Source organism: Ranitomeya variabilis, chromosome 1 (genome assembly GCF_051348905.1).
Source record: "Ranitomeya variabilis isolate aRanVar5 chromosome 1, aRanVar5.hap1, whole genome shotgun sequence".
NCBI classification, from domain to species: Eukaryota; Metazoa; Chordata; class Amphibia; order Anura; family Dendrobatidae; genus Ranitomeya; species Ranitomeya variabilis.
This window is the reverse complement of record NC_135232.1, coordinates 259309865-259325137: the sequence shown is the minus strand read 5'-3', so window position 1 is coordinate 259325137 and position 15273 is coordinate 259309865. Positions and strand designations below refer to the sequence as shown.

Genomic DNA, 15273 nt, shown 5'->3' with positions numbered 1-15273 from the left:
CTGTGGAATTTTCTGCGCAGATTCTGCATCTCTTGGCAGAAAACGCAAGTAAAAATCCACGCGTTTTTGATGCGGATTTGTAACCTAAATAAAGATCTATTCTTTAACAAGAAAAAAAAAAAAGAATTGTGATGTAATTTCTTTGTCCAATGTGTTATTTTACATACCCCATTGAAGAATAATATTTACACACAGACAGATGATAGATAGATGATAGACAGATCTATAGATAGATAGGATATAGATAATATCAAGGCCGATGTTTAGTAATGAACCTAATAAAATGGTACTTAAATAGTTAAAGACACACACAAAATCTGCACGCAACATCTTTAATTTTTTTAAAAAGGAGAAAAAAATGGCTTGAGCTCCCGCACAATTTTCTGCGCCAGAGAGGGAAAGTCGGGGGCTGATGTTTCTAGCCTGGGAAGGGGGTAATACCCATGGAGCTTTGCAGGCTATGAATATAAGCCCGCAGCTGTATAATTAGCCTTTACTGGCTATTAAAATAGGGTACCCCCCCAAAACAATGAAGTGGGGTACCCCTATAATTAATAACCAGAAAGGCTATGCAGACAGCTGCGGGCTGATATTCATAGCCTAGGAAGGGACCACGGTTATTGCCCCCCTCGCCATCCCGGCTACAAACACCAGCTCACAGCCACCCTAGAAATGCCGCAGCTGTAAGATGCGCCAATTCCGGCACTTAGCCTCTCTCTTCCCACTGCCCTGTAGCGGTGGCATATGGGGTAATAAGAGGTTAATGTCACCTTTGATTGTAAGGTGACATCAAGCATGGTTAGTAATGGAGAGATGTCAATAAGACACCTATTCATTACTAATCCTATAGTAGCTAAAGAGTCAAATACACAGCCAGAAAAAAGTATTCTAATATTCTTAATTTTACCACACTTACTACCACGCCTAATTCCCCGAAGCCATCAATCACCAGCAAAAAATTAAAAATAATTAACCAACAGTATACTCCCTGTTCCGACGCAGTCCAATTAATAACGAGTGTCCCACGACGATCTCCCCTATAGAACAGTGACATCGGGTGAGGTCACTGCTCTACAGGGCCTCCCATGATGCACTGACAGGAGATAATGGCTCCTGCAGTGCATCGCTAAAGAGGTTACCTGAGTTCAGGCTCACTTTACGGCAATGCTGCGTGGGAATTTTCTCACAGCGCTGTCGGTGAGTGAATGAACTCGGATGACCCCTCTCCCGGCAGCGGCGCCAGGGATATATCGCGAGCCTGTCAGTTCATAGCAGAGGCCCTGTAGAGCACTGACATCATCCAATATCACTGTTCTACATGGGAGATCGTCGTGGGACACTCGCTATTAACTGGACTATAGTAGAAAGGTAAGCATAGGTTGGTATATTATGTTATTTTTATTACAGGTGATCGAGGGCTTTCGGGGACTAGGTGATTGGTGAGTATGTACTATGTACTGTCTGTAATGTATGTCCTGTATGTTTTTTTTTTTTTGTTTTTTTTAAATCCTGAACACATGCATTGTCTGAGGAGACTACTTTTCCATCATCAGCAATGCTGTCATTGTGAGCATTCATAGCCAGATGGGAGCAGTAGCCCCATCAGACAATGGCTGCTTACACAGACCCGCACATACACGGACACACACGCAGAGACACATAGACCCGCACACACACATACACGCAGACCCCCGCACACAGAGACGCACATAGTCGCTGCCCACACACTTCCGTCCTCCCGATCTGCAGCGTTTCTTCCAGAAAATCCGCAGATCTTTTTTACACCTGCGGTTTTGCTGCGGATGTGCCTGACTCAATAAATGGAAGTCAACGGGAAACGTGCAGATTCGCAAAAAGAATTGACATGCTGCGATAAATAAAACGCTGCAAATCTGCGCTGATTTTTCCACAGCTTGTGCACAACAATTCTTCATTTCACATAGAATAACATTGGTTGTGCACTACACTGCGGATTTGATGCAATTCCGCACATCCAAAAACGCTGCAGATCCGCAGCAAAAACCGCAACGTGTGCACATAGCCCAAGGCTACTTTCACACTAGCGTCGGGCTCGGCCCGTCGGGCTCGGCCCGTCGCGGGGCGTCGGGCCGAGGTTCCCGACGCTAGCGTTGTCTCCGCCGCACAACGGGGGCAGCGGATGCATTTTTCCAGCGCATCCGCTGCCCCATTGTGAGGTGCGGGGAAGTGCGGGGAGGTGGGGGCGGAGTTCCGGCAGCGCATGCGCGGTCGGAAAAAGCGGACCGTCGGGAGCAAAAAACGTTACATGTAACGTTTTTTGCTCCCGATGGTCCGCCACAGCACGGCGCAACCGTCGCACGACGGTTGCGACGTGTGTCATTGCGTCGCAAATGCATCGCTAATGTTAGTCAATGCAGAAAAAACGCATCCTGCAAGCACTTTTGCAGGATGCGTTTTTTCGGCAAAACGACGCATTGCGACGTAATGCAGTTAACGCCAGTGTGAAAGTAGCCTAAGAGTGCTTGAAAAGGAACAGTATAGTTTGTGGGGGATTATTCAATTTCCGATTTTTGGTTTAATAATACCTGCCGGGTATTGATTGTCAACAAAAACACATTTTTCAGCAGTTTTCCATATTTTCCTAGTGAGCCTAGATTGTCTCCAGCATGCAAAAAAAAACAAATAAAAATATGGCAACAAATGCCAGGTGTTCTAGTTGAAACTGAAATAATTCTATAATACCTGTGCAAGGCAGAACAAGCCAACCAGATATAAGGGTTGGTGCACCTCAGCCCCAGACATCTCCACATAAAAGACGAGGTATGCTTTTGTGAGTGACCAAAATTTTTTACTGAAAGGGAACCTGTCACGCCGTTTTTTCCGTATGAGATAAAAATACTGTTAAATAGGGCCTGAGCTGTGCATTACAATAGTGTATTTTGTGGACCCTGATTCCCCACCTATGCTGCCGAAATACGTTACCAAATCAGGCTGGTCTGGTCAGATGGGCGTGGTGACATTGCTGTTTCTTCCCCCAGATCTTGCTTATTTTTCCGTTGGTGGCGTAATGGTTTGCGCATGCCCAAGTGCCGAATCCACTGCACAGGTGAGGAAAAAGAGCGCGATCTGCGCTATTCCCCTGGTGATCGGTGGGGGCGGCCATCTTCCTGTGGCCGCGTGTGCGCAGATGGAGCGCTCTGCTGCCCGGGGCTTCAGGAAAATGGCCGCAGGATGCCGCGTGTGCGCAGATGGAGATAGCGGTGGCCATTTTCCTGAAGCAGAGTTTGGGGACTTGGGCATGCGCACACCACTACGCCACCAACGGAAAAATAAGCAAGATCTGGGGGAAGAAACAGCGATGTCACCACGCCCATCTGACCAGACCAGCCTGATTGACAGGCGAAAACGGCTACTTTGGTAACGTATTTCGGCAGCATAGGTGGGGAATCAGGGTCCACAAAATACACTATTGTAACGCACAGCTCAGGCCCTATTTAACGGTATTTTTATCCCATACGGGAAAAAAGGGGTGACAGGTTCCCTTTAACAACAAACAGTTCATAGATTTATGTTCTAAACTACAACTCACTGCATGCATCAGACCACCACCTGTTTATGCATGGTAGGAGTTATAGTTTCACAAGTGCTGGAGTGCCACAGGATGAATGCTGGGAGTGGCTCTGATGATCAGATCACATGCACCCATACAAGTCTATGGGTGCTTGTGAAACATCGCACTGCATGTCATCAGTCTGATGTACACTCACAGAAACACTGGGAAATTGAGTTTAGTCTTTACACATGTGATGCAGTTCTCTCATGTGACAAAATCGGATCACACGGACATGGCACTCGACTCGCTTAGCGTTCGAGCCAAGTGTCATTAGCAGAATCGGCCCAATTCTCTCGCATGAGACAATATTTGGCATTGTGAGCGTACCCTAAAAGAGTTCCAACACTGGATGTTGGAGAAACCAGCAGCAGGAGAGTACATAACTACACTCACTGCACACCATACACATATATTTAATGAAAAAAAAATTATTCATGGGAGTGCTTCTTTAAAAAACAAACAAAAGCAATAAAAGCAGCAACAACATTAAAGATCAGATACATATATTTTATTCATCGTAAAAGTTTGAAAAAAAAACATGCTTTGGGCTTTAGAAACTACTAACAAATTATTGATAACATTCAGTTATAGACCATCAAATGCCCCAAAACCATGCATGTTATGTTAGCGATTATCAGCCAAGTAGATACACAAGTGTCTCTGAGAATTCATGAAGGAAAGAAAACAAACATTGCCAAAGAGAATCATTACACATTAGTACAACCCCAACAAAAGAAACAACCCAACACCTCAGAGGCATGCAGACAAAGCCAGGCATTCTTATAGAAGACACAAAATTCATCATTACGGAGAGAAATCAGAAGGATCAAAGGCTTCACAAGTGAAAGAGGTTAAATGAAAGAATAAACATGAAGGGCTCTGGAGCTGCTTCACAGCATCATGGTCATTATGGACAGTTTGGAGTCAATTACCATTTTAGTTGGATTTTTAAATTGCCGTCACGGTCATAGGCTTAAAGGGGTTGTCCAACAATGGATGCATTTCCAGCTGAGCATAAGTAACGTCTCCCACATGGAGGTAATTGTAAAGGCTGAAGTTGATCAGCAGCTGATGATTCGCTGCAGCACTAAGGGTATGTGCACACGTCAGGATTTTGTCAGGATTTTTCATCAGGTTTTGTAGCCAAAACCAGGAGTGGGTGATAAATGCAGAATTGGAGCATATGTTTCTATTATACTTTTCCTCCAATTGTCCCACTCCTGGTTTTGGCTACAAATCCTGATGAAAAATCCTGACAAAATCCTGACGTGTGCACATAGCCTTAGGGTACCGTCACACAGTGCCATTTTCATCGCTACGACGGTACGATCCGTGACGTTCTAGTGATATCGTTACGATATCGCAGTGTCTGACACGCAGCAGCGATCAGGGACCCTGCTGAGAATCGTACGTCGTAGCAGATCGTTTGGAACTTTCTTTCGTCGCTTGATCACCCGCTGACATCGCTGGATCGTTGTGTGTGACAGCGATCCAGCTATGTGTTCGCTTGTAACCAGGGTAAACATCGGGTAACTAAGCGCAGGGCCGCGCTTAGTAACCCGATGTTTACCCTGGTTACCAGCGTAAACGTAAAAAAAAAACAAACAGTACATACTCACATTCCGGTGTCTGTCCTCCGGCGTCTCAGCTTCTCTGCACTGTGAGCGCCTGCCGGCCGGAAAGCGAGCACAGCGGTGACGTCACCGCTCTGCTTTCCGGCTATGGTGCTTACACAGTGCAGAGAAGCAGAACGCCGGGGGACAGACACCGGAATGTAAGTATGTACTGTTTGTTTTTTTTACGTTTACGCTGGTAACCAGGGTAAACATCGGGTTACTAAGCGCGGCCCTGCGCTTAGTAACCCGATGTTTACCCTGGTTACCCGGGGACTTCGGCATCGCTCCAGCGCCGTGATTGCAAAGTGTGACCGCAGTCTACGACGCTGGAGCGATAATCATACGACGCTGCGACGTCACGGATCGTGCCGTCGTAGCGATGAAAATGGCACTGTGTGATGGTACCCTTAGTTACATTGTTTGTCAGGGGACAGGCAGGGAGGGACTCGGGGCTGAGAGTGGAGGGGTGGCACCAATTGGGGAGGCAAGTATAGATGTTATAGATTTATGCTGCACCCTGCGGCCAATAAGGGGGGTGGACAATCCCTTAAAAGAAGCATGAAAAAAAAAATCCAGAACAGGTTCTTGAATAAATCTGTTTTCCCACCAAATATATCTATGACCTATCCACAGACTATGAGATAAATATATCATCAATGAAGGTCCTACAATTACTAGAATAGGTGACACGAGCACAGCTGCCGTTAGGAGGGTTGGTTGTGCACGCATGCGGTCACTTCATTTCCGTCACTCCCATGTAGTGTAAGTTGTTTTAACCTATGAAAGGCTATCGAGATTTATTAAGCTAAAAACACCAGAATTCTGGTGAAAATGGAGATAAAAACCAGTGGCATTCATGACTTGTACCATATTTATGTGCTATAGACACTTCTTGTGACGAATCGATGGTCTCACTAGAATGGGTCACTGTTTATGATGAAAGGTGTGGGGCCTAGAAAGCCAACGTCGTGCAGCAAAAGAGACAACAAAAAAAGCGTTAGAATTGTGGAGCACATTTCCTGCACAAAGTAAACCAACAAGTAGACAGAATGATGTTATGATGTTACTAGCAAAAGAATGACTAGGATTCTTCCCAATCACCAATTAGTATGTAAAACAAACCCATAATATTGTCACACATCAGCAAACATAATGACTAAGAACCAAGAATACCTTAAGCAGCCAGAAGTGTTTTTAAACACGGTTGTCCACTCTGCATCTCGAGGCTTGGAGTCTTCATTGGGTTCGTTCTCCCAGCCAGAATGAGGTATGATCACCTCATTAGTAAGAGTTTGGAGACCGTGGTTAATGATCACCATCTTTAAAGGTTCAAAGGAGGACAAGTTCCACAGGGTACCTTTGGAAATGATAATAAAAGGTTTGTGAAAATGTCAGTCAAGAGTAAATTGTTAACATTATGACAATTATAATCAAGGATAAAAGCCGCTGTTTGTTCACAACATGCCGATTACCTATTCTTTGGGATGATGCAGACGGCCGTAGATTCTCTCATACGAGATTTGGGACGATTATGCAAATGACACTCTGATCAAATTGATCTGAGTGTGAGCATAGTGTGCTCGGATTCTCTCACATGAGAAGTTGGAGAAAAATAAAGTCTGCGTCTCCCCTATTCTGTTACTGTGCAGAAATCAGACTGCACTTGAATGTCATCCGAGTGCTGTTCTAGGTTTTCAACGTACGGTACTTACTGACTTGGATGGCCAAGTGCGATATGAATATTAGATCAAATTCGGGCATGCTGCAGTTTTTTCCTTGGACAGACTCAGTCCAAGGAAAGGAACGGACATTACATATTATACAATAAACATCGGATGACACGCGGACCGAAAACAGACTCATCGGCACCTGACTTTTGGAGAGGTCAACACCATTAGATTGGTAGGGGGTTTGACACTCAGCAATCTGTAGGATTGGCCATCAGTATAATAGGACCAGGACCGCTTTATGGACGAATGATACATTCCTGCCAATATTGTCACAAATGGACTATTATCAGCAGCACAATTTTGCTGGATAGTGTATTGTGTAGGCTCTCCCTAACCAATAATCTGAAGTTGTAGCAGTACAAATAAAAGTCAAAATATAATTTAAAAGAAACGAACACTCACAAAATGGATTTAGATGTGTGTGGAATGATGGTAAAAAATATCCATCAGTATATACAACACACTATATAAATACTTTTACTTGAAAGGGTAATAACCTTTTCATCTAATTTAACCAGCTATCTTATCTGTATTTAAACATACAACCTTGTTCTCCTACTTACTAAACGGCACTAGTAAAAGGACATCTGCTGCCCATCATGTGATCTGGGTAATCAATACCGCAGCTGCTCAATTTATCGTTTATCATAATTTGAGGTCATAAATGTTGACTTGCATTAAGATTTACAAACCCCCTCTAAATGGAGGACATAAGTATTCACTTGGTTTATAAGTATACTCTGCTAGAATGGGACAGTATTAGGTAATCAATACAATCATTAAAGTACAAAGACTAAAAAATCTGTCTCAATTTGTTATGAAGCAGTGCAGAATCTGCTCGCCCTGGTCTGTCTCCCACACAGTGCTTTATTATCAGATCAGCAATACGTTCTGCGGCTACAGCACCAATACGACAAAAATGTATTGCATATTATCTGTACACAACTAACGATCAGTGTTAGGCCACATTCACACTAGCAGTATTTGGTCAGTATTTTCCATCAGTATTTATAAGCCGAAACCGGGAGTGGAGCAATCAGAGGAAAAGTATAATAGAAACATATGCACCACTTCTGCATTTATCACCCACTCCTGGTTTTGGCTAACACATACTGAGGTAAAATACTGACCAAATACTTAAGTGGCAACATCAACTTTTTTTTATTTTTTTAACTCAAGTAAATTTTTATTAAGAATATCAGCACAATTTACATTTTATATTCATGTTTTCAATACAAACTTTTGCCCCTAATCAAACCCCATCATTCCCCACCCCCGCCCAAGAAGACAGCCCATCTCTCCCAATATCACAATCCACAATAATACTGAATGGATATCATCCCATGTAGGACCGCAGACCTCTTAGTTTGTTCTTGCCAAGTCAGGCCTTAGACTCTCCCATCCCACATGTCTACCTATCCCATCTCTAGCCACGGAGACCACAGCTTATCAAACATTTCTATTTTCCCTCTTTTCTTATAGATCCCTCTTTCCAATGTCAGACCCTGCTTCACATATTGGAGAAATTCTTTTCTTGCAGGCGGTTCAACCTTAATCCAATTTCGTGCTATTACCTTTCGGGCCATATACAACAATCTGGCCACTGCTATCTTCTGGGTGTTATCCACTCCAATCTCATCCACATATCCCAACAAACACACCAATGGCTCCCTTGGTACCATGCATCTATACGCACCTTCCATACAACTCAAAACCATCAACCAAAAGGCAGCCAGTCTCGGACACGTCCACATCATATGGTATATACCAGCATCCGCAGACCCACGCCTCGGACACTCAGTCAGCACGTAGACCTGCTCTATACAATACTTCCGGGGATTTGTAGACCCTGTGTACTATATAGATCTGTGACAGCCTATACGCTTCGCTCAGGGATAGCCGTAGAATCCACTCCAGCACCGACTCCCAAGTTTCATTCTCCAATGGACCCAAATCCCTCTCCCACATAGCTCTCGCATTAATTGGAAATCCCAAAAGGTATGTATGCAGTAAATCTTTATAAAGAGTGGAGATAACCCCCCTAGTAGTCCCTTCACCGCACACATATTCCAATACTATATCTCCTTGTACTCTCATGCATCCATTCTTATTCTGAGCTCCAAATGCGTGTCTCATCCGCAAATACTGATACTCCCCTGAAGACCCAAGATCAAACTCCCCTTGCAGTTGGGAAAAGGATTTCAGCTCCTGCTGCTCAATTATTTGATACACATATTGAATTCCCTTGGCCTGCCGGCAACATCTAACTTTACCTTGATTACATGTGGGGATTCCCAAGAAACCAGGCAACCCCCACATGTACTCAGGCTGGCTAGCAGCTGTAAATCATGCAGCTAAGTCAACAAAAACAATCTCCGAGCAATGAGTATACTCGCTCATCACTAGCCTACAATCATCATGAGTAGCTGAATGTCAAAAACTGATCACTTACTTTCAGCAATTTCTTCTTCCTACTGACAACATATTCAGACAAAAAAAAAAGAAAAACAACAAAAAGAACCACCACATCAGATAGTGATAACACAAAAGTCTTAAATGAGAGCTTGAAACAGAATCTGGGTTATTAGACCGGATTCGCATACAATTTTATTAAATTTCTTGTGGGTGTTACTCTAAAGTCCATAGTAAAATGATGTGAACTCCGCTTACGCAGCAATTGTCTTTAGTTTGGGGGGCTTCTGGATTCTTTTTTAAATGCAACATACTCATTCCCTCCATATGCTTTTTTATATAACAAAAAAAAAACCAAAGGCACCAAAAACAGTTGTAATTAATCAGTATAAATGCTGCATGTGCATATTTTTACAAGCATTTCAATATGTTGCAAAAAAGGAGTCTTAACAACAGCTGCAACCTTAAAGGAAATCTATCAAGAGGTTTTTGCTGTTCAATCTGAAAGCAGCATAGTTTAGAGAAAGACCCCCTTTCCAGTGATGTATCACTTAGATAACTGGGCGCAGCAGTTGTGATACAATTACAGTTTTTAGATGTAGCAGCGCCCAGAAAGCTGCCCTCGCCCACACCAGGTGTGGTTGGACCAGGATGCACAAGAGATGTGGGTTAGTCTTCTGTGGTCCTCCTGTAGTCCCTCTAGTCCTGTAGTGTTAATCTCCTGCTGATAAAATACTGATTGTAGTGAAACAGCAGCAAACAGCCGAGTAAGTGACATCGCAGAAATCAGTGTCTCAGCCCCAATTACATGCTGCCCTCAGATTACATAGTAAAAACTTGCTTACAAATTTCCTTTATCTGATTCCGACAAAATCTTTTACCGAACTATTGAGAAGGTCAATTGATGTTCATTTCTGTTTGCGCATTTAAAATAGTTTAAGAACTGTGAAAGTGTGTCAGATGATAACATTTGTCCAACTTTTAGTTTCAAATAAACACATTTAGTGTAAATTATTAGAAACACTATATATATGGTAGCCCGATTCTAACGCATCGGGTATTCTAGAATATGTATGTAGTTTATTTAGGAAGATTTTAGAATAATACATTGAATACACAGGATTCGGCCTGTCGCTGATTGTAATACGAGGCTGTGCTATATACTACATGGCCGGCCGCGAACATAGCACAGCCCACGGAGTATGTAGCACAGCCCACGGAGTATGTAGCACAGCCCACGGAGTATGTAGCACAGCCCACGGAGTATGTAGCACAGCCCACGGAGTATGTAGCACAGCCCACGGAGTATGTAGCACAGCCCACGGAGTATGTAGCACAGCCCACGGAGTATGTAGCACAGCCCACGGAGTATGTAGCACAGCCCACGGAGTATGTAGCACAGCCCACGGAGTATGTAGCACAGCCCACGGAGTATGTAGCACAGCCCACGGAGTATGTAGCACAGCCCACGGAGTATGTAGCACAGCCCACGGAGTATGTAGCACAGCCCACGGAGTATGTAGCACAGCCCACGGAGTATGTAGCACAGCCCACGGAGTATGTAGCACAGCCCACGGAGTATGTAGCACAGCCCACGGAGTATGTAGCACAGCCCACATAGCATATAACACAGCCACGTAGTTTATAACACAGCCCACGTAGTGTATAACACAGCCCACGTAGTATACTGCACAGCCCACGTAGTATAGTGCACAGCCCACGTAGTATAGTGCACAGCCCACGTAGTATAGTGCACAGCCCACGTAGTATAGTGCACAGCCCACGTAGTATAGTGCACAGCCCACGTAGTATAGTGCACAGCCCACGTAGTATAGTGCACAGCCCACGTAGTATAGTGCACAGCCCACGTAGTATAGTGCACAGCAAACGCAGTATATTGCCCAGCAAACACAGTATATTGCACAGCCCACGTAGTATATTGCACAGCCCACGTAGTATATAGCAATGTGGGCATCATATCCCTGTTAAAAATAAAAAAATAGTTATATACTTCCGTTGGCCCCGGATCCAGGCGAAGTGTTTACCGATGCTCCTCGCGCGCTCCGGTCCCAAGAGTGCATTGCGGTCTCGCAAGATGATGACGCAGCGGTCTAGCGAGACCGCTACATCATCATCTCGCGAGATCGCAATGCATGGAGCGGTCACCAGACCGTCGCGACGAGCAGGAAAGGCCTGTTCTGGATCCGAGGGGCCGACGGACGGTGAGTATATAACTTTTTTATTTTTTATTTATTAATTTTTAACATTAGATCTTTTTACTATTGATGCTGCATAGGCAGCATCAATAGTAAAAAGTTGGTAACACAGGGTTAATAGCAGCGTTAACGGAGTGCGTTACACCACGGCATAACGCGGTCCGTTAACGCTGCTATTAACCCTGTGTGAGAGCTGACTGGAGGGTAGTATGGAGCTGGCACTGACTGCGAGGAGTAAGGAGCGGCCATTTTGCCGCCGGACTGTGCCCGTCGCCGATTGGTCGTGGCTGTTTTGCGACCAATCAGCGATTTGGGATTTCTGTGACAGACAGACAGAAGGACAGACAAAGACGGAAGTGACCCTTAGACAATTATATAGTAGATTATATACAACAGTGATTTTCAACCAGTGTTCCGCGGCACACTAGTGTGCCGCGACACATGGTCGGGTGTGCCGCAGGGAAAGTTCCCCAAACTATGCTTTAACCCTTTCTACCCTTTCAATTTGCGCTGCCTGGCACAAGCATCTTCTCAGTCAGTGCAGGGCCAGGCACACATAGGGGTTAAGGACACAGCCAGCCAGCGTGACATTGTGGGCGGAGAGTTCTCCTGCTCTACTCTCCTGGCTGCAAGCAGTGCTGAACTTATCAGGCACAGGCAGATTCCCGGAGCTCCTACCGGCACCTGAGTGAGTGCCATGCTATCGTTGTATGTTCCGACAGTCTACTCTGGGTGACCTGGGGCAGCCATGGGCTGGGCGGCTGCAGCTGACATATATATATATATATACACTACAGCAGCCGCCCAGCCCAGGCCCCCAGCACAGCCTGTATAGATACAGTGTATATAATATATATACAGGACAGGTGCTGGGGGCCTGGGCTGGGCGGCTGTTGAAGTATATACACTGCACAGTACCACTCCTCCTGTCCTGTATGTATACACTGCACAGTACCACTCCTCCTGTCCTGTATATATACACTGCACAGTACCACTCCTCCTGCCCTGTATATATACACTGCACAGTACCACTCCTCCTGCCCTGTATATATACACTGCACAGTACCACTCCTCCTGTCCTGTATATATACACTGCACAGTACCACTCCTCCTGTATATATACACTGCACAGTACCACTCCTCCTGTATATATACACTGCACAGTACCACTCCTCCTGTATATATACACTGCACAGTACCACTCCTCCTGTATATATACACTGCACAGTACCTCTCCTCCTGTATATATACACCGCACAGTACCACTCCTCCTGTATATATACACTGCACAGTACCGCTTCTCCTGTCCTGTATATATACACTGCACAGTACCACTCCTCCTGTATATATACACTGCACAGTACCACTCCTCCTGTATATATACACTGCACAGTACCTCTCCTCCTGTATATATACACACCGCACAGTACCACTCCTCCTGTATATATACACTGCACAGTACCACTCCTCCTGTCCTGTATATATACACTGCACAGTACCTCTCCCCTGTATATATACACCACACAGTACCACTCCTCCTGCCCTGTATATATACACTGCACAGTACCACTCCTCCTGTATATATACACTGCACAGTACCACTCCTCCTGTATATATACACTGCACAGTACCACTCCTCCTGTATATATACACTGCACAGTACCTCTCCTCCTGTATATATACACCGCACAGTACCACTCCTCCTGTATATATACACTGCACAGTACCACTTCTCCTGTCCTGTATATATACACTGCACAGTACCACTCCTCCTGTATATATACACTGCACAGTACCTCTCCTCCTGTATATATACACCGCACAGTACCACTCCTCCTGTATATATACACTGCACAGTACCACTCCTCCTGCCCTGTATATATACACTGCACAGTACCACTCCTCCTGCCCTGTATATATACACTGCACAGTACCACTCCTCCTGTATATATACACCGCACAGTACCACTCCTCCTGTATATATACACTGCACAGTACCACTCCTCCTGCCCTGTATATATACACTGCACAGTACCTCTCCTCCTGTATATATACACTGCACAGTACCACTCCTCCTGTCCTGTATATATACAGTGCACAGTACCACTCCTCCTGTATATATACACCGCACAGTACCACTCCTCCTGTATATATACACTGCACAGTACCACTCCTCCTGCCCTGTATATATACACTGCACAGTACCACTCCTCCTGTATATATACACTGCACAGTACCACTCCTCCTGTATATATACACTGCACAGTACCACTCCTCCTGCCCTGTATATATACACTGCACAGTACCTCTCCTCCTGTATATATACACTGCACAGTACCACTCCTCCTGTCCTGTATATATACACACTGCACAGTACCACTCCTCCTGTATATATACACCGCACAGTACCACTCCTCCTGTATATATACACTGCACAGTACCACTCCTCCTGCCCTGTATATATACACTGCACAGTACCTCTCCTCCTGTATATATACACTGCACAGTACCACTCCTCCTGTCCTGTATATATACACTGCACAGTACCACTCCTCCTGTATATATACACTGCACAGTACCTCTCCTCCTGTATATATACACCGCACAGTACCACTCCTCCTGTATATATACAATGCACAGTACCACTCCAAGGAGTTCCCCATTCTGTCCAACAAAGCTATTTTGACATTGCTCCCATTTTCGACCACATATCTATGTGAGCTGGGCTTCTCAAGCTTGACTGCGATAAAAACTAAAAACAGGGAGAGACTGAGAACTGTTGAGGAAGAGCTTCGTGTGTGTCTTTCCACCATTCCTGCCAGGATATCCCTTTTGTGTTTATCGAAACAGGCCCAGGTTTCACACTGAGTGAGTATAAATACATTTAGAATCTATATTATTAACTATATGTAGAATATGTACTGCTTTAGTGTCATTTTGTGCCATTTTGGTTGGTGGTGTGCCCCGGGATTTTTAAAGTATAAAAAATGTGCCGCGGCTCAAAAAAGGTTGAAAATCACTGATATACAACATGTAAATGTGACTCATTTCTGTGTAGCTGGATATAGAATATACACTAGTGCAAGTGTACAAGTGTGGAGTCTCATTACTAGGTTTCTCTTTAGAACTACGACTTGCCCATTTCAGCCATGAATATTCACAATCACGGGGTGAGACAGGGTGCTTCAAAATAACATACGGAAGAATGCAACAATGCTAAAAAGAGGAAAAGGCTGAGCATTGTTTGTTTTCTTAAGCGTCTGGGAGGAATGCTGGCCATTTTCACCTAGTCTCCTGGTCCCTCCCTAAGAAATTACAGACTGCAGTTTTCATTGTAGCATATAAAAAATGCAAGCCAGGGTTGGCAGAAGCTTGCCAGATATCTGGCGGTGTTACGGAACAGTCATTCAGACACTACAGATACTAAAACCACGCCAAAGAATGATACGGCCAGTCACACTGATCCCATCTGGCTACAAAACTAGAACCAAATTCATCATCTTGCAGAAACCATCTTCAGCAGGAGTCCAAATAAAATACTGTAAATCAAGTATATAATCAGTTAGCTTTTTGTAAGCCTGCATTTAGGTTTGTAGTTAACAGCAAGGTACGGAGGCTTATTCACCGTGCAATGCTTTTCTGGGAAATTTTATGTGCAAATTGCCTCTTCAGAGAGAAAGAGGACTGAAACTCTACAGCGCCACCTA

General features: G+C 44.6%; 1 protein-coding gene across 3 annotated transcripts in view; it reads right to left on the bottom strand.

Moving 5' to 3' along the window:
* Positions 1-15273, bottom strand: part of ARVCF (ARVCF delta catenin family member) — a 1196801-nt gene that overhangs the window by 89348 nt on the left and 1092180 nt on the right. For all 3 annotated transcript variants that reach the window (XM_077293391.1, XM_077293392.1, XM_077293393.1), the window contains one exon: positions 6382-6565. In XM_077293391.1, coding sequence (XP_077149506.1) covers positions 6382-6565 — 184 coding nt within the window. The remainder of the gene's footprint in view (positions 1-6381; positions 6566-15273) is intronic.